Source organism: Neoarius graeffei, chromosome 2, assembly GCF_027579695.1.
Source record: "Neoarius graeffei isolate fNeoGra1 chromosome 2, fNeoGra1.pri, whole genome shotgun sequence".
Taxonomy (NCBI): domain Eukaryota; kingdom Metazoa; phylum Chordata; class Actinopteri; order Siluriformes; family Ariidae; genus Neoarius; species Neoarius graeffei.
Window position 1 is genome coordinate 33,991,872 of NC_083570.1, and position 24,742 is coordinate 34,016,613.

The 24,742-nt window shown below is 42.3% G+C and overlaps 1 protein-coding gene across 2 annotated transcripts in view; it reads right to left on the reverse strand.

Annotated features, from left to right (window-relative positions):
* The window catches only part of naprt (nicotinate phosphoribosyltransferase), a 47,911-nt gene that overhangs the window by 15,166 nt on the left and 8,003 nt on the right, over positions 1-24,742 (reverse strand). Inside the window, exons 2-5 of one of the 2 annotated variants that reach the window (XM_060914114.1) lie at positions 23,144-23,271; positions 22,972-23,054; positions 20,631-20,761; positions 17,840-17,943 (exon numbers count right to left, since the gene is read on the reverse strand). In XM_060914114.1, coding sequence (XP_060770097.1) covers positions 17,840-17,943; positions 20,631-20,761; positions 22,972-23,054; positions 23,144-23,271 — 446 coding nt within the window. Of the gene's footprint in view, positions 1-17,827; positions 17,944-20,630; positions 20,762-22,971; positions 23,055-23,143; positions 23,272-24,742 lie in introns of both variants that reach the window. The other variant, XM_060914113.1, reaches the window with a different exon arrangement.

Here is a 24,742-nt window from a genome sequence, read left to right on the forward strand (position 1 = left end):
GGGCGAGGATCACGACTACGGCAAATGCCGTGAGGGCACAAAAGCCAAGTGTTGCAATTGTGGGGGTGAGCATAGCACAGCGTATAAAGGATGTGAGGCTCACAAACGAGCAGCTCAGGTACAGAGGGTTAAAGTGGAGGAGAAGCTCACATACGCTGAGGCTACCAAAAGAGTTAATAGATCTGTGCAGAAAGACAACACTGTGGTACAACAGCAGCCGATAAGAAGAGTGGTTGAACAGGGCCCAAGTCGTAATTATTATAACGCAAAGGAACGATGTGCAACTGATATGATAAACGTGGGAGTAGACAAAGTAAAGTTTGTGGCCTTTCTTGCCTATGTAATTAATTGCTCAGCCAAATCTGAAAGTAGAACAGAGAGAATTGAAATCATCATAAGGGCAGCAGAGAAATACCTTAATATGGGGAAAATATCTTTAGAATTGATAGTTGAAACACTTAATGCGGGGATTCCAGACACTCAGACATCAAGTACTAATTCTTAATGGTCTTTATGATTTTGCAATGGAATGCCCGTAGCCTTTGCTCCAATGGGCAAGAGTAAAAGAGTTTTGTGGATGAAATGACTGAGAAACCACATGTTATTTGTGTACAAGAAACCTGGCTCAAACCACAGCTAGATTTCATTATGTATGGATATGTTGCTATTCGAAGAGACAGGGAAGGGGGTATGGGAGGTGGTGTAGTAACTTTTATTCAACAAGGACTGGGATATAGGGTAGTGAGTACATGCAAAGAATTAGAGGCAATAGTAGTGGAGGTATGGATAGGTAACAGCAATGTATGGATAGTTAATTTTTATAATCCCTGTAGGAAGCTAAGTAAAGAGACCTTTAATAACATTATTGGTGAGGTACCTAATCAGATGGTGTGGTGTGGGGATTTCAATGCCCATAGTACTCTTTGGGGTAGTACACTCACAGATTATAATGGTTGTGTGGTTGAAGAATTCTTAGAGGAAATGGATTTGGTGTGCCTGAATGATGGAAGGGGTACCAGGATAGATGTGGGAAGAGGGGTGGAGTTGTCAATTGACCTTACTCTGGTTTCAGAGAAAATAGCCGGTGTTACTACATGGGAGGTGCTTGACAATACCACGATAGGTAGCGATCACTACCCAATATGCTGTGAAATTGGAGTAGAGCCAGTTCAACTGGAGGAAGTGGGCTTTCCTAGATGGAAGTTAAAGGATGCTAACTGGACAGCTTATAGTATGTTTTGTAGTGTTAGGCTGCAAGCAATAAAATCAGATAGCTTTAATAGTGTGGATGATTTTAATTCAAAAATAACTTAAGTCTTGCATTCTACTGCAGTAGAGATAATTGGAAAAGGGAGTGGTGTAGGACGACGTAAGATGGTTCCTTGGTGGTCAGAAGACTGTAAGACGGCTATACAGGCAAGGAACAAAGCTTTTAGGAAGGTGAAAGCTACATTCTGTTTTAATGACATGGTGGCATATAAAAAGGCTCAAGCACATGTCAGAAGGGTTATAAGACAAGCTAAGCGACAACAGTGGCAGCAATTTTGTAATGAAATAGGGAGGGAAACTCAAATTTCTGATGTTTGGGGTATGATTAGGAGGATGGGTGGTATTAGAAGGGAGCTTACTCTACCAGCTATAAGATACAATAACAAAGTTATGATTAGCAACAAGGACAAGGCAGAAGCATTGGCAAGAACATTTGTAAGAGTTCATAGCTCTGTAAACCTGACTCCAGAAGCTAGAGCAGCAAGAAGTGACATGTTAAGACAGCACCCTAATATACATGATAGAAAGAGAGATTTTAATGAAGCAGTGGATGTCCCATTTTCCCTGTTTGAACTTAAAAGAGCCTTGGCTGGGGTTAGAGCTACATCCCCTGGTAAGGATGAGATATGTTATAAGATGGTGGAATGTTTAACCCCTGAGGCGCAGGAAATAATTTTGCAGCTTTACAATAAAATATGGGAGGCAGGGTCAATACCATTGGCTTGGAAGCACTCAGTTATCATACCCATTGGGAAACCAGGGGAAGATAAGTGTGAGGCAACTAGTTACCGACCTATTGCCTTAACCTCAAATATGTGTAAAATTATGGAGCGTATGGTTACCAGCAGACTAACATATGTACTGGAAAGTAGAAATTTATTCTCATGCCATCAGAGTGGTTTTAGGAAAGGGAGGACCACCATGGATCCAGTTGTGTGTTTGGAAAATGAAGTCATGAAGGCTCAGGCAAATAAGGAACAAGTGAATGCAGTATTCTTTGATGTAGAGAAGGCATATGATATGCTGTGGAAAGATGGTCTTCTCATCAAGTTAGAGTCCATAGGTATAGGAGGAAGAATGTATAATTGGGTGATGGATTTCTTGAGAGAAAGGAGTATAGAAGTAAGGGTTGGGTCATCTCACTCTAATATTTACTCTATAGAAAATGGAACTCCGCAAGGTAGTGTTTGCAGTCCTATTCTTTTTAATATTATGATCAATGATATCTTTTCAGGGGTGGATGCTAGTCTTGGTAGATCATTGTATGCAGATGATGGGGCCTTATGGGCGAGGGGCCGTAATGCAGGAGCTGTACAGGCAAAACTACAGGCAGCAGTTTGTACTGTGGAGGAGTGGGGAAATAAATGGGGTTTTCATTTTTTTGTTGATAAAACTCAAGTAATTTGTTTTTCTAAAAAGCGAGTTAACCCGAAGGTACAGATTACTCTTTATGGGCAGTCAATTAAGCAAGTGTTAAGTATTAGATTCCTAGGAGTGTGGATGGATCATAAATTAACATATGGAGAACATATCCAAAGGGTCACAACTAAATGCAAAAAGGCTATTAATGTGATGAGATGTCTTGTAGGGAGCAGTTGGGGTGCGAGTATGGGTGCCCTTAGGTATATCTATACTGCTCTAATCAGGTCAGCCTTAGACTATGCTTGCATTGCATATGGGTCAGCAGCAAAGTCTCATCTTCAGAAACTTAATAGAGTTCAGTCACAGGCTTTACGGCTATGCTGTGGGGCCTTTAAGACATCACCAGTTCCAGCATTGCAGGTGGAGGTTGGTGAAATGCCACTCTCACTGCGGAGTCTACAATTAAGCTTGAATTACTGGGTCACACTACAGTTACCCCTTTTCCACCAAATCAGTTCCAGGGCTGGTTCGGGGCCAGTGCTGGTGCTGGTTCACAACTCGTTCAACTTGCGAGCCAGCTGAGAACCAGTTTGCTTTTCCATCGCTCGCGGTGCTAAGCGGAGCCACGTCATTACGTTGCTGTATACGTCATTATGTCACTGTATACGTCAATTACGTCGCTGTATACGGAAGTTATGGCGCTACGTTTACATAAACCTTGGCGCGAATATCAAAGCAAAAACAACACGAAAGAAGCAGCAGCGGCAACAACAACAATAATAATAATGGAAGACTTCGCGTTTGTACAGCTGCGGCTTCTCGTCGCTTAAAAATGGCGATCTTTCACGGTCTTGTTATTGTTGTTGGTCTTAACAACTCCGCCCCCCCGCTGACGTAAGCGGTTCTTTCCTCTGGCCCAGCAGAGAGTTGGTGCTAGCCTGGAACCGTTTTTTCTGGCCCCAGAGCCAGTTCTTTGTCAGTGGAAACAGAAAACCCGGTTCCAAACTAAGCACTGGCCCCGAACCAGCCCTGGAACTGCTTTGGTGGAAAAGGGGCAAGGGACATACACAGGATCATCCATCTAAGGCTGTTCTGAACAAATGCTGGGAACATGGGCGTAAACATTTTAACAGTTTTGGATGGGTAGAAGATGATGAAGCTGAGAAATTAGACTTGACTAAGCTGTCTTATAGTCACACAGTAACATTGTCAGCTACTCCCCCTTGGTTTTTTCCTATGCCTATAGTGGACCTTGAGATAGCCAAATTGTCAAAACAAAGTAGGGAGCATGGTGGGCTGAGCAATATGGTACAACACTATTTGAACACCAAGTACAGTGATATGGTTCAGGTATATACTGATGGGTCAAAGGACCCAGACACGGGAAGGACAGGAGCAGCAGTATATGTACCAGGTTTTGACACCTCACTCAAGCAAAGAACACCAGACAACTTGGCAATTTACTCAGTGGAGCTTTTAGCTATTGTAATAGCACTTATATGGACTGAGGACTTTAAACCAAATAAGTTTGTTATATGCTCAGATTCTATGGCAGCGTTGGTCAGTATCATGAATTTTAAGTCTTCTTGCAGACCTGACCTGATTTATGAAATTTTTCAGTGCTTGTACAGACTGTCTCATAAGGGTATACGCGTGTGTTTTCTTTGGGTCCCAGCACATGCAGAAGTAGAAGGCAATGAAGCGGCTGACTCTCTGGCCAAAAAAGCCCTTAAGATGGATCTAGGTAACCTAGTGGTGCCCTTAAGCAGAGATGAAGTAAAAAGCCTAATCAAAACAAAAGTATGCAAATTGTGGCAAGAACAGTGGAATGCAAACACAAAGGGGAGGTTCTTTTACAAGATCCAGCCGCAGGTCCCAACAAGAAGACGGGATAGTTGGGACTGAAGAAGGGAAACTGTTATCACAAGGCTTAGAATAGGTCATACTGGTCTTAACCACTCCCTTAGCATTATAGGGAAACATACCACTGGACAGTGCCCATCGTGCAACTGTTTAGAAAATGTAGAACATGTTTTATTAGAATGCTCAGCATATCATTGTGAGAGGGAAATCCTGCTGCAAAATGTCAAAGCAATAGGGTTGACAAGGTTGACACTGGAAGGTTTACTGTCATACTCTGATAGACCATCAGCATGGGCCCACCTTATACGATTCCTGAAGTCTACCCAGCTATTTGAAAGAATTTAAGTTTATCTTTTCCCTTTCTCACTTCTGTCTTTTCTTTTTACTTTTATTTTGTTTATTTCCTTTATTTTCTTTAACCCCCCTATTAATGCGCAAATCCCCATCAATGCTCCGTACCCATAGCTGAATGTTTACTGTGTTACGCATCTGCAACAGTTGGTGGCGGTAATGCTCCATGTTGGTAGCCAACCGCCAATAAATTTCAAAGAAGAAGAAGAAGAAGAAAAACAGTCTGTGATGTCATAACAGTCCCTGAGGGCATTTTCCATTTCAGGGGACCACCTCCTGATGGAGCTAGTTGTTGCAGGCTGCCTTTGAACCAGGGGGGTGTACTTTGGCTGTAGAAGAACCAGGTTGTGGTCAGACTTCCCTAGTGGGGGGAGGGGTGTGACTCTGTATGCATCCCTCACATTAGCATACAGCAAGTCAATTGTCCTGTTGTTCCTTGTTGGACAATCCACAGCCTGGTAAAAAGAAGCCAAAGTAGAGTCGCATGATTAAAGTCCCCAGAAATTATCATAAATGCCTCAGGGTGCTGTGTCTGCAGCCTTGCTGTGACAGAGTGAATCCTCTCACATGCAGCAGCTGTGTCTGCCCTCGGAGGGATGTAAACACAGATGGTGATCACGTGACTGAACTCCCTTGGCAGATAATATGGCTGCAGGCTAACGGCTAGCAGCTCCAAGTCCGGGCAACATTAAACTGTCTATGGAGATATGTCCCGGGTTACACCAGCAGTTGTACACATAAATGATGAGTCCCCCACCTTTGCTTTTCCCGCATGTGTTAGTGTCTCTGTTGGCTCTCACAGCAGTGAATCCCCGCAGGTCCACGTTAGCATCCGGTACAAGGTGTGTTAGCCATGTCTCCGTAAAGATAAATAAGCTGCTCTCCCGGTAAATCCGCTGGTTGTTCAGAGCAGAAAGCTCGTCGACTTTATTCGGCAGCGAGTTCACATTCCCCATGATAACGGAGGGAATGAATGGTTTGTAGTGCCGCCGGTTGTCCGCTAGCCTAGCCTTTAGCTTAGCTCCAGCCTTGCAGCCCCTGGGTTTCCTCCTCAGCTCCGCCAGGATGGGGTGGCATATCCTGGCTCGTCCCATCGTTTTCAGGGCCAGCAGCTCCTCTCTTGAATAAGTGAGAAAACTGGCTCCTGGTTGCATGTTAAAGTTAAAGGTTATATTGAATGATGTAGAATGCTCAAATGAAAGAAGACAACATGGTTACTGATCCCAAAGAGCTGTCAGAAAATGTTATTTCATACGGCTCATCATAATCATATGCTGAGGTATTTAGGTCAGCACAAAGCACTGATCTGTCTCATAGCCCCTTTATATTGGTTGAACGTTCACAATAGTGTTCACCAGTGGTGTGCGATATGTCATGAATGTCAGCTGGTGAATCCGGTGGCCACACAAAAAGCACCATTGTGCCACCTTTCATTAATCAAGATCTCCATCATAAGAATTGGTCTGGATCATGTCATGCCATTGGAAAGGACTTCAGAAGGGCACCACATTTTGTTTGTCATGGTGGATTACGCAAAGTGATACCCAGAAGCTGCTCCTTAGCAACATCTCAGCACACAATGTTGCAGAGGCACTCTTCAAAATTATCTCCTGGGTTGGGATCCTCATAGAGATCCTGACTGATCAGGGCAGCACATTAATGTCATGTAAACTTCACAAACTATTCAACCTCTTCTGAATTAAATTGATTCATACCAGTGATTACCATCCTCAGATGGATGATCTGGTTGTGTGGTTTAATTAAACCCTGAAAAATATGATTCAGAAATTTGTGCATGAGGTTGCTTGAAATTGGGATAAGTGGTTTGAACCCCTATTATTCACAGTACGAGAGGTCCCACAAGCCTCCATGAAGTTCTTCCCATCTGAATTACTATATCAGTACAAGCCTGGCTGCATCTTAGACATCATCAGAGAAAATTGGGAGGAGGGAACTTTAGACAGCAAGACTGAAAAATCAGTACATTTTTGATCGGAGAACAAAACTCCACACGTTGGGGCAAGTAACACAAGAGAATTTGGTACAGGTGCAAGAATGCTCCGGCTGTATAATGGGGTGTTCAACAACACGAGTTTTCACAGGGAATTAAAGAGCTCATATTATTACCACATCGAGCTACAACTTAGTCACAAAGTGGCAAGGGACCTTCAAGGTCATGTTTAGGATGTTGACTATGAGGTAATGCAAACAGATAGAGGCATGGTCCAGCAGCTATATCACCTCAGTCTCTTCAAACCATTGAAACAGATGGTCCCCATGTCTTTGGCAAGGGGTTACAAAGATGGAGGAGTTAGGAGCAGAAGTGAATCTAAAATGTGCAGCTCAATATACAATGCAATAATTTGCAAATCATGGAAACCCTATATTTCATTGAAAATAGTATAAAAACAACATATCAAATGTTGAAACTGAGAAATTTTATTGTTTTTTGAAAAACATTTGCTCATGTTGAATTTGATGTCAGCAACATGTTTCAAAAATGTCGGGACAGGGGCATGTTTACCACTGTGTTGCATCACCTCTACTTTTAACAACATTATGTAAATGTTTGGGAACTGAGGAGACCAATTACTGTAGTATTGAATAAGAAATGTTATCCCATTCTTGCCTCATATACAATTTCAGTTATACAACAGTTCAGGGTCTCCTTTGTCGTATTTTGCGCTTCATAATGCACCAAATGTTTCAAATGGGAGACAGAGCTGGACTTCAGGCAGGCCAGTTTAGCACCCGGACTCCTTTCTACAGAGCCATGCAGTTTTAATATGCGCAGAAAGCAGTTTGGCATTGTCTTGCTGAAAGAAGGAAGGCCTTCCCTGAAAAAGATTTTGTCTGGATGGCAGCATATTGCTCAAACGTGTATATATCATTCAGCATTAATGATGCCTTCCCAGATGTACAAGCTACCCATGTTGTGTGCATTAATGCACCCTCACACCATCACAGATACTGGCTTTTGAACTGTGCACTGATAACGAGCCAGATGTTCCCTCTTCTCTTTAGCCTGGAGGATGTGGTGTCCAGGATTTCTAAAAAGAATTTCTACTTTTGATTCGTCAGACCTCGGGACAATTTTCCACTTCACCTCAGTCCATCGTAAAAGAGCTCAGTGCCAGAGAAGAGGATGGTGCTCCTGGATACTGTTTATATATGATTTTAATTTACATTTGGGGATGCAGTAATTAACTGTTTTCACAGACTGGGTTTTCTGAAGTGTTCCTGAACTCATACAGTGATTTTCACTCCAGACACGTGTCTGCTTTTAGTGCAGTGTCACCTGAAGGCCAATTTATGCTGACAACCCAGTCCTCGCAGATAGCGTCGCAGACAGTGTCTGCGTAGCCCCCCCACCTTCGCAGACGCTCTGCGCACACCTCCCAAAAATTGTGACCACCGCAGAAGCCTCGCAGACAGCGTCGCAGACAAGAGGGCTCTGATTGGTCCACTCTACATCCGCTGTACACGCACTTCCACTTCCCTACTTTCCCGGTTTGTTTTGTTTTCACGACCGGCATTTTTAAAAACACGAGCGAAGATGGAGCAGCATGAAGAGCGGTTGATTGAGGAAGTACGTACATCTATACGACTCCAGTTCTAGTCATTATAAAAAAAAAAGTTCTAGTCATTATAAGTAACCGGAGGATAAACACTCCACTAACCACACCCACCAACTACTCCTAGCGACTTCGTGCCCCCTTGCATTGTGCCGGTGAACAACATCGTGTACGCCTATTACTCCCCGCTCAACGATAAATTACAACTGTCTGCGAAAAGCTATCTGCGAAAGCTTTGTCACAAGAGCATGCAGAGGCCTTGAGGGCTTGAAGATCACAGGCATCCAATGTTAGTTTTCAGCCTTGTCTCTTGCATATAGAGATTTCTCCAGATTCTCTGAATCTTTTAATGATGTTATGTACCACAGATGATGTGATCCCCAAATTCTTTTTAATTTTACATTGAGAAATGTTAATCTTAAACTGTTGCACTGTTTGCCCATGCAGTCTTTCACAGAGCGGTGAACTCCTCCCCATCTATAAATTGACTGTAGGTCTGAATATGAGTGAATATGAGAGACAGATGTGTCTCTATGTGTCAACCCTGCGATGATCTGGCGACTTGTCCAGGGTGTACCCCGCCTCTCACCCATAGTCAGCTGGGATAGGCTCCAACTTGCCCGTAACCCTGCACAGGATAAGCAGTTACGAATAATGGATGGATAGAGAATATAGAGGACTTTCACTGATTTCGCAGATTTTTGTTTATCACACAGCGTCCACCATATCGCTAGGCAAACAAAGAAACAGCCGCAATAGTTAATAATGAAAATTGAGACGACTGCAGTCAGTGCAATTTCTCTGAAACCATTAAAATTTTATTTTATGGGCGGCACGGTGGTGTAGTGGTTAGCGCTGTCGCCTCACAGCAAGAAGGTCCTGGGTTCGAGCCCCAGGGCCGGCGAGGGCCTTTCTGTGTGGAGTTTGCATGTTCTCCCCGTGTCCGCGTGGGTTTCCTCCGGGTGCTCCGGTTTCCCCCACAGTCCAAAGACATGCAGGTTAGGTTAACTGGTGACTCTAAATTGACCGTAGGTGTGAATGTGAGTGTGAATGGTTGTCTGTGTCTATGTGTCAGCCCTGTGATGACCTGGCGACTTGTCCAGGGTGTACCCCGCCTTTCGCCCGTAGTCAGCTGGGATAGGCTCCAGCTTGCCTGCGACCCTGTAGAACAGGATAAAGCGGCTAGAGATAATGAGATGAGATGTGATTTTATTTTATACCAGCAGATCGTGTTACATCAAAAAGCTGAAACATGCAGGCATCACAGATCCATATAATTTACCCACAATGTATTTATTTATTATTTATTCTGTACTCTGCTCTGTGTGTGCGTGTGTGTGTGTGTGTGTGTGTGTGTGCATGTATTCACCACTTCAAATGAATTAAATGCAGAGGAGGAATTTCGCTGTGCTTGAGTTTGCATGTGATAAAAATAAAAAATAAAGGTGGTTTCTTCTTCTTAATTTACCCGCAAATGTATTTATTCCACTTGAAAAGTCTACGGCAAACCAGCTACCAGATTTGGGACACTAATGCCGCTTTTCCACTACAAACGCGGCTGAGCCGTGCCGTGCTGAGTTGGGCTGAGTCGAGCTGAGCGGGGCTGTTGGAGTTGCATTTCGACTACAACCGCGCTGGCTGGAAGTGGGTGGACACATTGGGTGGAGTTAGCGAAAGTGGGTGGACGTCACGTGATGTCGTTAAGCAGCGCAAACAGTGACATCAGTGAGCTTTTAAGCGGTAGTCTCACGACCCGAATAGTAAACAATAAACATGGAGGACATGGAGTCGTTAGTGTTGCTGGTCTTGGTTCTGTGGCTTGTTGTCACTGACAACGCGAACAGATACTGGCAAGAGTGTATAGATGAGGCGAGGCACATAAGGCTTCAGAAATTCTCGTAATTCGTAATTCTTCTTCTTCCGGGTTTGCGGTGTTTACAGATCCCAGCGTGCTCGCGGGGCGTGTGTGGGCATGTGAGGACACTCCTCCTCACCAATCAGTGCACAGGGGAGTGTCTGCTCACGCCCCCAGCCTCACTCGGCTCGCTTTGGCTCGCTTCAGCCCCACTCCAAAACGGTGCGAGTTTTAGGGGCTAAGCAGGGCTGAAGCGAGCTGAGTCGTGCTGTTTTTTGGTAGTCGAAACGCGAGCCGTGTCGGGCTGAAGTGAGCTGAAGCGAGCTGAAGTGAGCTGAAAAAGGGTAGTGGAAAAGGGCCATAAGACATCCTGAACTATATATTATTTGGACTTCAAAATACACTGGAGATGCTAAAGGCAGACAAAAGTACAGATATCTACCGATATTTTGAGACAGGTTTTGTACATGCTAGAATGTTATGGGAAATTCCCGATAAAGAAAAATACCTTATTATGACAAAGGTAAGCTCAAACATGGGCTTCTAATAGTAATAACCAAGCCAAAGCCTAGATCTAGCATATTTTATGGTGTTTAGCATCATCTACATTATCAGTACATAACAAATATGCTGCTAGTCTAGTCAAGCATTAGGTCTAATAAAATAAATTGCATCCAAAGCCCAGATTCAGATATATATTTTAATGCTGCACAGAGCTTTCACACTAACTTGATATTAAATGTTATCCACGCACATGGGAATGCTTTGTTGGCATCACACTTAAAGTGCTAGTCTTATGAAAATGACATCACCCCTTGAAATTATGCCTTATAAAACTAGACATGTTAAATAGTTTACTGTCTAAATTGTATTTATGAGCCCGGGAAAATGTTCTATTTAGCTGGTAAAGTTTGGCTCTTTGAGTCCACCATTACATGAATGCATTCCTGGTAAGTTACTGTTAATTTAAAGGAAGCAATGTCATATGCACAACGCTTGAAAGTTCGCAGCATTTCTGGCTTCATCTGCTTTGCAAAGTGTAGCACATTTTGAACATTTTTTTTTTTTTTAATTCCACAACAAAACTAAAACCAAAGCACGCCATAAGAGGTGTGTCATTCAAAGCTGTTCAAGTGTAGCTGATAAAAAAGTGGAATTTTGATCCATTATACAGGGCTTTACATTAGCACCCGCCCACCCGCCAAATGTGGGTAAAATCCGGCTTTGGCGGGTAATAACTTTAGTCTCACTGGCCACTTTGGCGGGTGGTTTATTCTGTGGTATGACAATATATTTTAATTGTAGTTTTCTCTGAAGGCATCTGATATAATAAACACATGACAATGCAATATTACGCGCCTACAACTCCCATGAGCACGTGCATAAACATTCTGACAACATGTTAGAATTGTTTAGAATGTTCGTTAACGTCTCAGATAAAATCAGTAATACGGTAACCTGCGGTTAATGAACGAAGCGACAAAGTTGCTGACGACTGACAAGCGCACTATGTGGCGGCATATAGCTGGAGTTTCAAACCCTGCTGCTCAGGGAAAAAGGGGCAGAGATGAGCAGGGCTGGAGCAGCATTTTAAAATCACCGAGGTCCGTGATGCGCAAAGCGTGCGCCGAAAAATTTTTGACATATTTAAATGAGAGGGGTGAATTACACATCACACAAGAGATCTATTCCTGAAATTACTTTTAATGGTGTTTGAACTGAATATCATCAGTTTTGAAAATAAAATCATGTATGTGGCAAAAGTAAGAATAATTTAAACTTGTTTAATGGTTTGATCTGGCCCAAGCAATGAGGACAAAAGACACCCTAATCAGGCAGCCTATGGAACTAAGATACATTCACAATCTGGCATCCGTTACATCTATACAAAAAAAAAATTCTGGGAAAAAAATCAGTCTACACCACCATGTTTTACCATGGAAACCCCATGTCTCTTGCACTGCGTTCCTCCCCCGAGTCATTCGCTTTTGTGTTCTTGGTCTCGCTTTTGTGTTCTTTGCGCTCATTCGCTTTTGTGTTCTTGGTCTCAGAGCCGCGTGCACCAAACAGACACAGAAGACAGAATCAACATTTAACATCATTAACAATGCACTTTTTATGGAGACGTTTTCTCATCTCATCTCATTATCTCTAGCCGCTTTATCCTGTTCTACAGGGTCGCAGGCAAGCTGGAGCCTATCCCAGCTGACTACGGGCGAAAGGCGGGGTACACCCTGGACAAGTCACCAGGTCATCACAGGGCTGACGCATAGACACAGACAACCATTCACACTCACACCTACGGTCAATTTAGAGTCACCAGTTAACCTAACCTGCATGTCTTTGGATTGTGGGGGAAATCGGAGCACCCAGAGGAAACCCACGCGGACATGGGAGAGCATGCAAACTCTGCACAGAAAGGCCCTCGCTGGCCACGGGGCTCGAACCCGGACCTTCTTGCTGTGAGGCGACAGCGCTAACCACTACACCACCGTGCCGCCCTGGAGACGTTTTAATGTTCTTTATTTTTTTTTATCCAGTTGAATATTTAGCATACAAATGTATTTTCAGCTCTTAAAAATGACCGACGTCCGGACCGTGGGGGCCTCACAGCTGGCTGTGGCCATGGAGATGAACAAGACGCTAATAGGAAGATAAGACAGTTCAATGACAAATGGAAGTTCGGGCGAGATTGGCTAGTTCATAGCAAAACCGAAAATACCATGTACTGTGAAGACTGTAGAAAGTATGGCAAAGACAGGCACCAGCAATTTTAAACTCGAAACTATAAAGGGCCACAAAATGTCAAATGCACACATCGGCACTATAACATCAAAACAGGCGAAGACGGCTGGTTCACTACAGGACAGCATTGCTTTCAAGTCCCTGGCTGTCATGAAGTCAGCTGAGCTGGAGAGGATGGAGCTGCTGTTTAGAAACGTTCATGCAATTGGAAAGAAGTTGATCTCGCCCCAGCTATCAACTTATGACCTGCTGGAAGCCTCAGGTCACGAAGGCCATTTTTCATAGACCATTCAGACTCATCTGATGATGAACGTAATGAGGACATTTAATGTCTCTCTCTACACATGTTCACACACACACACTATTAATAGATAATACATAATATACATAATAATACTTGATAATACACATAATACTTGCATATCAAAACATGAAATGTTTTTCAATGATAAATGTTTTGAATTGGACTTTTAATATTAGAATCAGTTCAGTTGTACTGAATGTTAATTTTCATATTATATGATATTTCATATTTTAAGGGGCTTGAATTTGAGTTCAATAAACAGAATACTCTGTTTAAATTTTTGTCTGAATTGGTTGCATGTTTTCATATAGGGGGCTACCTTAACAGCACTGAATACATGAGTGCTATTGTAGAGATACATTATACGCTGCCATTCATAATTAAATCTAGATCTTCCGAACTTTAACGTATCATGGTGAATAAAAAACTTCGATTTCCTGGCAACAAAATTGTGGCTAGTGAAAAGGCTGAATGGCTAGTGACTCGGGAAAACCACTAGCCACAGTGGCCGGTGAGCAAAAAAGTTAACGTAAAGCCCTGATTATAGCCCAAAGTTGGCAGGACACTTATGGCCCTTTTCCACTACCCTTTTTCAGCTCACTTCAGCTCGCTTCAGCTCACTTCAGCTCGACACGGCTCGCGTTTCGACTACCTCAGAACAGCACAACTCAGCTCGCTTCAGCCTTACTCAGCACCCAAAACTCGCACGGTTTTGGAGTAGGGCTGAAGCAAGCCAAACCGAGCCGAGTGGGGCTAGGGGCGTGAGGAGACACTCCCCTGTGCACTGATTGGTGAGGAGGAGTGTCCTCACATGCCCACACACGCCCCGCGAGCACGCTGGGATCTGTAAACACCGCAAACCCGGAAGAAGAAGAATTACGAATTACGAGAATTTCTGAAGCCTTATGCACCTCACCTCATCTATACGCTCTTGCCAGTATCTGTTGGCGTTGTTGGTGACAACAAGCCACAGCACCAAGACCAGCAATACTAACGACTCCATGTCCTCCATGTTTATTGTTTACTATCCGGGTCGTGAGACTACCGCTTAAAAGGTCACTGATGTCACTGCTTGCGCCGCCTAACGACATCACGTGACGTCCACCCACTTTCACTAACTCCACCCAGTGTGTCCACCCACTTCCAGCCAGCACGGTTCAGCGCGGTTGTAGTCGAAATGCAACTCCAACAGCCCCACTCAGCTCGACTCAGCCCAACTCAGCACGGCACGGCTCAGCCCAACTCAGCCGCGTTGGTAGTGGAAAAGCGGCATTACAGAATGAATAGGTTCGATTTGTATGGACAAAGAGAGGTAACTTCAAGCCGACAGGACAGTTTGGTGTCTGCTTCATACATTTTGAAAAAAATAAATTTGTGAGGCAGATTCACGTAGAAAGATTTGAACGACGTCTGGTACATGGGCAGTTCCTATGATCTGGGAACAGAAGTCAGAAGCACAATCCCAAAGAGCTCACTGCACAGTAAATGTCAAGCCTGTATTTAGCCTGTTGCTTGAATTTATTAGTTGTCCTTAGTCTTTTATCCTTTTCACTGATAGCAGTTCTGAAGTTTTATACAAGGCTAAATAATGGCAGTAATTAGGCACTTTCACTTTTAGTGCTGGAGCCGGCAGGAGTGGGTGGTGCGTTGTGCCATATGCATTGTGCACAGCAAGCATGCAGAAGCCAGGAATTTGTTAGGATTCACCTCTAAAACTAAGTTGCTCATAAAACTACAACCTCTTCCAGTTCTAACAGTACTAATTAGGATCATGTAGACCCTTTCTATTTTGTGCTATTGTGTGTGTGTGTGTGTGGGGGGGGGGGGGGTCAGTGCACAATTACCGTTATTTATTTTTTACTAAAATCACCTTATCTCTGCAACCATAAAAGATTTTTTCAAAATTTCAAAACCTATGATCTTCTTCCTGTCACACCTGCGCACAGTGGCGCGCATACCAAGAGGACTCTCACATGCGTGCCGTTAACTATGCACACCTGCACAAGATAAAGGCGTAATCAGTGCACCTTTATAAAGACTCTGAAAACACACGCTCACTGCAAAGTATTGCACTACATTACGTACACATAACCGAGCCTTATCTCCTGTTTTCCTGATTTTTTTTTTTGTGCATGCTTCTGTCTTTGCTTGCGCTAATCTGTTTGTGCCTCGCGCGACCTTTCGCTTGTTTACCGTTTTTTATCTCTGCTTGTTGATTTGGATTATTTGCTTGTGGTCACCTTTATAAATAAAACCATCTTCTGCACATACATTCATCTCCAACCCTTCCCTGACACTTATGGTGTCCCTTTATAGAGAGCTGATTTTAAGGTAAATTGAACCGGTTTGAAATTTTAAGGTTAAGGTAAAGTCTCTAAAATAATAATGGAATCGGTGTGAAGGAAAAGGCCTTTGCAAGATTAATTTATAATCACTCTGTAATAAACTTCCCTGTGTATTTCTGTATCTTGTTGTTGCCTTTTTGTCCACTGAAACACGTGTGACGTTATATTTCATCTAAAAACATGATTTCAATATCAAATGAATGGACACGCTGTCCTGTTATCTCTCTCAACTAACTCATCATTTTTGTTCTGTATTTATAGGCTCTGATTATCTCACAACATGAGCAAAATGTAAGATCATGGGCTTTGGAATTTTGAAAAAAATATTTTATGGTTGCAGAGATACGGTGATTTTAGTAAAAATAAATAACTAATTACGTGCTGACCCCCCCAACACACACACACACACACACACACACACACACACACACACACACACACACACACACACCTCTACTTAACATTATAGCACAAAATAGAAAGGGTCTACATGGTCCTAATTGGTACTGTTAGAACCAGAAAAGGTTGTAGTTTTATGAGCAACTTAGTTTTGGAGGTGAACCCTAACAAATTCCTGGCTGTTGCGCGCTCACTGCACACAATGCATATGGCACAATGCGCCACCAGTGACAATTACAAAGAGAAACTGCTTTGTCATAACTGTGAAAGTTGAACACTGAATCAGTAAAAAAAAAAAATGAATAAGCAAACTATGATTTGTACCATGTATTAACTTCCTGGGTTCCAGAAAACCGCTTGAGCAGTTGTTGCTCGTCTTCACGAGCGACTTGGCTTACGTATTCGTTTGCCTATTTCTCCGTGGCTATAGGTTCTAAATCATCCTCAGACAACCAACCAAAGATTGAGGATGAATTTGAAGAGCTTTCATCGTCTTTTTCAAAAGAATCAGTATCAAGAGCGCCCGCCGTTGCAAAGAATAGTATAGAGTCTGTGTGGACACAAAAGAAGGCAGTGGTGCATATGATGTCATACATGCATCACACACGAATCACAGTGATCTAATAATGGCGGACAAGCTTTTCGTGATTTTTGGAACAGAATTTAGACGCAAAAAATATATGTCGAACTAATTTTTTATTTATCGGTGAACTTTACAACCTTTTTGAGCATATCACACACAGAAAACCCATGATTTTATGATGTATTTTTTGTCAGACTAGCACTTTAACTGCAGCTCGCCATTTTTCTCGTCTTTTTGGTTTTGCCGGGAAGCGGTGAAAAGTTAAACCAGGCATAGCTCTACATCTGTTATTACATCCAAAAGCACTACAGGTCTCTGGCATTGTTCTTTCAGATGTAAGTTCTACAAGTTTATCTGTAGATGTTTACTGAATTTGGCTTACAATCACTTGCGTACACTTGTGCCGGTCGTTGGCAAGCACAAAACTCACCTGGCAACATGGCACATAAACAAATCCACAGTTGCGATAACATCATGTGAAAGTGACCACGATGTTGTGACCTTTTCATTCTGTCTTCTTTTGCTTTGTTTGTTAAACAACATAATCTAACAGATTTGCCAAGGCAATCGGGAAAAATTCTGCAAGTAGAAGCCCTGCATCCCAGGACACATTAAAATCCTGAACATGCTTTTTTTTTTTTGGCATTTTTGTGTGTAAAAATGCACGATTTCTGTATTAATGTGATCTCTGGAGAAAGGACCTGTACCTTATGGGGGAATTTTGTTGACAAGTGTTCTGCATTTAAGTGAGCAGTGGCTAGGATAAAAGGGGGAGAGACAAGAACCACAAGAGAGAGCTGAGCAGCACAGAGCCCTGTGTGTGGATATATGTATTGGGGCTATATGCATTTGGTGTAAACCTCAGAAGGTAGTGTTAAAGTCATTGAAAAGCAAAAGAAAATTTAAAAGGAAAATAAGAGCACGTTTTTGAGTTGTCCCAAGCCTGTCCTCATTTCCTGTTGACCATGAGGAAGTGTCACACATCTATAACAAAATTTCAACTAAAAAAGGGTGCCTAAAACTTTTGCACAGTGTGGTGGTGGTGTTTTTCGATTAGCAAAAAAAAAAAGTTTGGGAACCACTGCTTTAAAGCAATTTACTCAAGCTGTTGATGTTGTTGGCTTTGTCTCAAAATCAACCTCTTCCATGTTAATGTTTTTCCATGTTATGACGCACCTGTGGACACACCTCCTCAAGAGAGGAGAAGGATGTGACATAGGAATGTGCAATGGTGCCTGCCACTGGAATTCCAAAGAGACGCCCAGCCAGAGCATTACTTGTTAAGTCAAAACCTAAGTCCAGAAAGAAAAATGGAACGTGCATTTGCTTTCTCAATTGCATACAAAAATAGATTTTATGAAATGGTACACTATATAGCCAAAATTTCATGGACACCTGACCATCACACCCATATGGAAAAATGGAAAGTGGAAAAATGGAAAGTGAAAGTGTTTATCAAACTGTTTTCACAAGACTGAAAACATACAATTGTATAGAATGTCTTTGTATGCTTAATTTTTAAGCTTTACCATCACTGAAACTAATGGGCCCAAACCTGTTCCAGCATAAAAATGCCCTGTGGACAAAGCAAGGTTCATGAAGACATGGTTTGTCAAGGTTGGTGTGAAAGACCTCAGTACCGGACTTTACTAACGCTATTGTGGCTGAATGGGCAAAAATTCCTATAGCCATGTTCCAAGATCTAGTGGGAAGATTTCCCAAAGGACTCCCAGGAGGCTGGTATAGTAACAAAGGGGGGACCAACTTTGTAATGGGATATTTAACAAGCACATATGGGCATGATGGTCAGGTATTCACATACTTTTGGCCGTATAGTGCAATTTGCCTTATTAATAATGTAGCTGTTGCCCTTGTAAATTCTTGTTTGTCATTGTTGGATGCTCTTTCTCTCTTTGGAGATGACAATGACATAGTGATAAGATAAGATAGTGATGTCTGATTTTATAGGTATTGCTTTATTGCAGTTAATGAATGGTAAATCAAAATACACTCACGAGTCACTTTAACAGAAACACCTGTACCGGCTCATTTATGCAGTTATCCAATCAGCTAATCATGTGGCAGCAGTATAATGTATACAATCATGCAGATACAGGTCAATATCTTCAATTAAAGTTAACATCAAACATCAGAATGGGGTAAAAATGTGATTTCATGTGACTTTAACCATGGCATAGTTGCTCTTCTGGAATTTTCAAACATAGCAATCTCTACAGTTTATACAGAATGCTGCAATAACTAAATGAATGAATGAATGAATGAATGAATGAATGAGATCCTGTGTACAGAGGGTCTGGAGACTGAAGCACCTTGTTGGTTGGACTATTGTAATACCTTACTGTCTGGATGTTCCAATAAGTGCATAAACAAGCTCCAGTTAGTTCAAAATGCAGCAGCAAGAGTCCTTACTAGAGGTAAAATGTATACTGTTCTTACTCATCAGGTGACATTGGGCATACCTAACAACCTGTGTTTTCTCTCTCTCTCCGGTCCCCCCCCCAGTGGGGAGTTCCCCAAGTACTACATACCTTCAATGCCTATTTTCTGTTTGCATTCACACTACCAATAGGGACACTGAAGTGACATAAGTCGGCTTGCTAGCGTGATGTTAGAAGGAAATGTGAGCAAAGATTTTTATATTTCGCTTAGAAACATAAAAATTGTGCTGTTTCCTCCATCACATATATGTTCAATAAACCCAGGACTTCACTGTCAGTCCATTTGTCTGTGGTTTTTTTTTTTTTTCATTTTTAATGGTAATGTTAGGAACTGTTGTTTATGTGACTAACGTTTTACACAGATTTTTAAAAATGGCAGTTGTCAGTGCTGGTGTGTGACCAATCACTGGACATCATTCCTCTCGTGCTGGGAGAGTACCTACCATGATGTAAGAGCTAAAACAATCCCTCAAAATTGCATGCTAAAAACAATGATCATTCTCAGTTTCTGCAGTTTGGGCACACAAAAAAGGAGGTATGAGGTACTCCAACAATTCCAACATTTCAAAGAACTATGAAAAAGGTCCATCCTGAAAGCACCTCATAATAGCCTCAGATTCCTGTGCTTGGCTGACAGGAGTGGAACTGAATGTGGTCTTCTGCTGTTGTAGCCCATCCCAAGCTTCAATGTTTTGTGCATGCTGAGATGCTTTTCTGCTCAACATGGTTGTAAAATCATTTGAGTTACCTTTGTGGCAGCTTGAACCAAAATGGCCATTTTCCTCTGACCTCTGTTATCAACAAGGCATTTGCACTCACAAAACTGTCACTCACAATGTTTTTTTGTTTATCGTATCATTCTGTGTAAACTGTTGTGAGACTGCTGTGTGTGAAATTCAAAGGAGATCAGCAGTTTCTGAAATACTTGAACAATTTTCTTTGCATTGCACTGTTGTCACATGAGTGGCTGATTAGATAAGTCCATGAATGTACATTCTTCCATCCATTATCTATAACACTTATCCATCAGGGTCGCGGGGGACGCTCGAGCCAATCCCAGTTGACTTCAAGCAGGTTTCCAATCTATTGCAGGGCTAACATGGAGACAAACAACCATTCACACTCACATTCACACTTATTGGCAATTTAGAGTAGCCAGTTGACCAAATCCATATATCTTTGAACTGTGGGAGGAAACCGGAGTGCCTGGAGGAAACCCAGCCAGTCACAGAGAGAACATGCAAACTCCACACAGACAGGTCCCAGTCAACCAGAACCTTCTTGCTGTGAGGCGACAGTGATAACCACTTGAGCAGGTGTAGAGGTGTTCCAAGTAAAGTGGACTGTGAGTGTATATTAGGCAGTGAACACATGTCTCTTAATTTCAAATTCACTAAATTTATAGCTCACCGTTTAGTTATTCATCTTAAAGCATATTATTTAGTAACTACTGTGGATTAGTGTAAAAAGAAAATCTTCTATGAGTGTACTATAGTATAAGTATCTGTGTGTGTATATACCTCCAATATATGTATAGCGAGAAGCAGTCAGGCCTCCATCAGGTCCCTGAGCTCTCCTCAGACCCATCTCCATAAGTCGCTGCCTGGGGCCTGCAGCAAGACGAAACCGTGCAGCATTTGTGCACACCAGACTGAGAGTGCACAAAGATGTGGAGAGACAGTGAGTATTGATATAAACAACAAAAATTGGTTTTATGATAGCCAAGCATATACAAACATATGCTGATTAAACACTAATTAGTTTTATGAAAGCCAAACATATGCTAACTAAACACTAGCCTGCATTATCGTTTTGCTATAATACAGGTGCATCTCAAAAAATTACAATATCATGAAAGAGTTTAATATTTTCCATCAGTTATTTAAGAAAGTGAAAATGTAATATATTATAGACTCATTACACATAAACTAAAATGTTTCAAGCATTTTTCTATTTAAATTTTTTTATAATTAAGGCCAACATTGCAAAAAAGAACATATCAAAATATTAGAATATTTAATTAAACTTTGAGTAACCTAACTCTAACCTAACTCACAACTGCTCTCCAGGCGCTGTAGCATAGCTGTCCACTGCTCTGGGTGCTCATTGTGTGCTCATTGCTCACTTGTGTGTGCTCACTGCTTCAGATGGGTTAAATGCAGAGGTTAAATTTCACTGTGTGCCTAAGTTTGTGCTTGAGTGGACGTGTAACAATAAAGGCTTCTTGACTTGGCTTCTTCTTCTTCTAAATTACTATTCAAACAGTATAAATACCATGTATCTCTCAGTCTAGTTCAGTACCCACAACCACAATCATGGGGAAGACTGCTGACTTGACAGTTGTCCAGAAGATGACCACCGACACCCTCCACAAAGAGGGTAAGCCACAGAAAGGTCACTGCTGAAAAGGCAAGCTGGAAAAGATGCACAAGCAACAGGAATGACTGCAGCCTTGAAAGGATTGTCAAGAGAAGTCGATTCAAGAACTTGGGAGAGCTTCACAAGGAGTGGACTGAGGCTGGTATCAGTGCATCAAGAGCCACCATGCACAGATATCTTCAGGAAAGGGTCTACAACTGTCACATTCCTAATATCAAGCCACTCTTGAACCAGAAACAACATCAAAAGCGTCTTACCTGGGCTAAGGAGAGAAAGAACTGGACTGTTGCTCAGTGGTCCAAGGTCCTCTTTTCAGATGAAAATAAGTTTTGCATTTTATTTGGAAATGAAGGTCCAACAGTCTGGAGCAAGAGTGGAGAGGCACAGAATCCAATGTGTTTGAAATCCAGTGTGAAGCTTCCCCAGGCTGTGATGATTTGGGGTGCCATGTCAAACTACTGGTGCTGGTCCACTATGTTTTATCAAGTCCAAAGTCAACGCAGCTGTTTATCAGGAGATTTTAGAGCACTTCATGCTTTCATCTGCTGACAAGCTTTATGGAGATGTCTATTTCCTTTTCCAGCAGGACTTATCACTTCCCCACAGTGCCAAAACTACGACCAAATGATTTGCTGACCATGATATTACTGTGCTTGATTGGCCAGCCAACTCACCTGACTTGAATCCCATAGAGTGTCTATGGGCTATTGTCAAGAAGAAGATGAGAAACACCCGACCCAAAAATACAGACGAGCTGAAGGCTGCTATCAATGCAACGTGAGCTTCAAGAACACCTCAGCAGTGCCACAGGCTGATCACCTCCATACTACGTCACACTGATGCAGTAATTCATTGTAAAGGAACCCCAATCAAGTATTGAGTGTATAAATTAACATACTTTTCAGAAGTTGGACATTTCTGTACTGTAAATCCTTTTTGATTGATCTTAAGAAATATTCTAATAATTTGAGATACTGGATTTCTGATTTTCATGAGTTATAAGCCATAATCCTCAAAATTAAAACAAAAAAGGCTCGAAATATTTTCACTTTCTGTGTAATGAATATAAAATATATAAAAGTTTCCTTGTTAAATTAAATCATGAAAAAAGAACTTTTTCACAATATTCTAATTTTTTAGATGCACTTTTAAAGCCATTTGGGAATAATATGAATAAATTCAAGGTAAAAGAAAAATGTATGTTTATACTTTCATTTTTACAATAGCATTTAATTGTAAATAATGTTTGATTTATTTTAATATTACTTAACTCTAAAATTATTTGCAGTGTTTAACTTTTAAATCTTACTTTACTTTCTTACATGTACATATCTATCCATTTTATCACTTATTTTAATATGTGATAACATGCATGTCAAGCACTTTGGGCTTCGGTTATAAATACAGTAAAAAAAAAAAAAAGGATCTATTAGTAACTAAAACTATGACTAGTATTGTTGGTGTCAACAACAACAATAATACCTGGCATAGTTCACCAGACAGAGAAGGCTGGTTTCCAGCAGCTGAACAACAGCCAGTGGGCCAGACACCTCCAAAAAAGGAACCTACATAATCACATATAACAGGTCACCATTACTTTCTCACTCTTTTACAATCAGATGTTAAACAGAATGGGTGCAAGTTCTGCATGTACCCTGGCAAAAATGACAGTGCCCTCAGCTACTGCACTAACGGACACAGCAGAGGAGTCTAACCCTTTCAGGTAGGTGAAGAACTCAGGGTGTGTGTCTGAGGGTAGCACGGAGCGCAAGTACTCCACATCTGTAGAACACATAAATTTTAACACATGTAATGGTCAATTTCTGATTTATATATTGTAACAAGAGTTTTCGGTGGGTGGAGCACAGAAGCACGGCAGGCCAGAACTGAGTTCTCAACAGACTCTTTATTATAGCTTTTCAGCTTAAACTACTTCCATACACACGCACACACACAAATATCCAGGTTGGGGAGAAGCTCCCTTCCTCCACTCTCCCTCTCCTCTAATAGGGTGCGGTCACTGGGGAAGACACACAAACACAGGTTAATTCCCGTCAGGTGCAGTGATTCCGCCACTTACCTTCCCCGACTCCGCCCTTCATTCACAGACCGACGCTTGACCACGCCCCCGCTGCCACATACCCCCAACCGCCCGACTCAGGCCGGGCAGCCGTCCGGCCTGCAGCCGGCTCCCCCCCCCCCCCCCCCCCTTGACGGGAGAGGAAGTCCGCCATAACCACCTGTGCCCCCGGCCTGTGTCGAACTTAAACGGCTGGAGTGCCAGATACCAACGGGTGATCCGCGCATTGGCATCCTTCATGTGGTGGAGCCACTGCAGGGGCGTGTGGTCCGACCAGAAGGTGAAAGGGCGCCCCAGCAGATAGTAGCGGAGGGCGAGGACCGCCCACTTGATGGCGAGGCATTCCTTCTCTATGGTGCTGTACCTGCCTTCGCGCACAGACAGCTTGCGGCTGATGTACAGCACTGGATGGTCCTCCCCCTGCACCTCCTGGGACAGAACACAGCGGTCTCAAAAGTAGCCGGTCACCGGCGGCAAATCGCCGGCTATGGCTTGTTATGCCGCTGGCTATTGTCAGTCGAGTCACAAAATTTAATATTAAATATTTCTGACAGCAAAAAAAGTTGTGAACGTAAATTACATCCACTATGTCATGTATGTCCGTTGCCGCGTCAACTGTGTTTACATCCTCGACATGAGTGCAGCCATTACTGCCGCCTGTGTTGCCAGATTGTGTTTACATCCTCGACATGAGTGCAGTCATTACTGCCGCCTGTGTTGCCAGATTGGGAGGTTTCCCGCCCAATTTGTGCGGTTTTAAGTGCATTTTGGCGGGTTTTGAACATATTTTGGGCTGTAAAACGTCAGCAGTATCTGGCAACATATTTTTTTACTTAATACAAGAAATTAATGGATGCCAACGTTTTTGCCAAAATGGTATTTTATTTTCCATTGTTTAGGCAGCTTCAGCATCATACTGTGAAATTCTGTTCAAATTGTTTTTTTTTCTTCTATGAAGCCTGAGCCATTTATTTTATTAGTTTATAATTATTGTTTAATTTAGTCTTCAGGAGAGACTGCCTGCACACAGTACTAGTATTAATAGGTTTTTTTTTCTTACATGAAAGCTGAGGCATTTATATTATATTTTAAGGTAACTTCATGTTGTGCTGTGAGGTTCTATGCACTTTAACTTTTGAACCAACAGGAGCATTTGGATAAGTAAAGCCTATT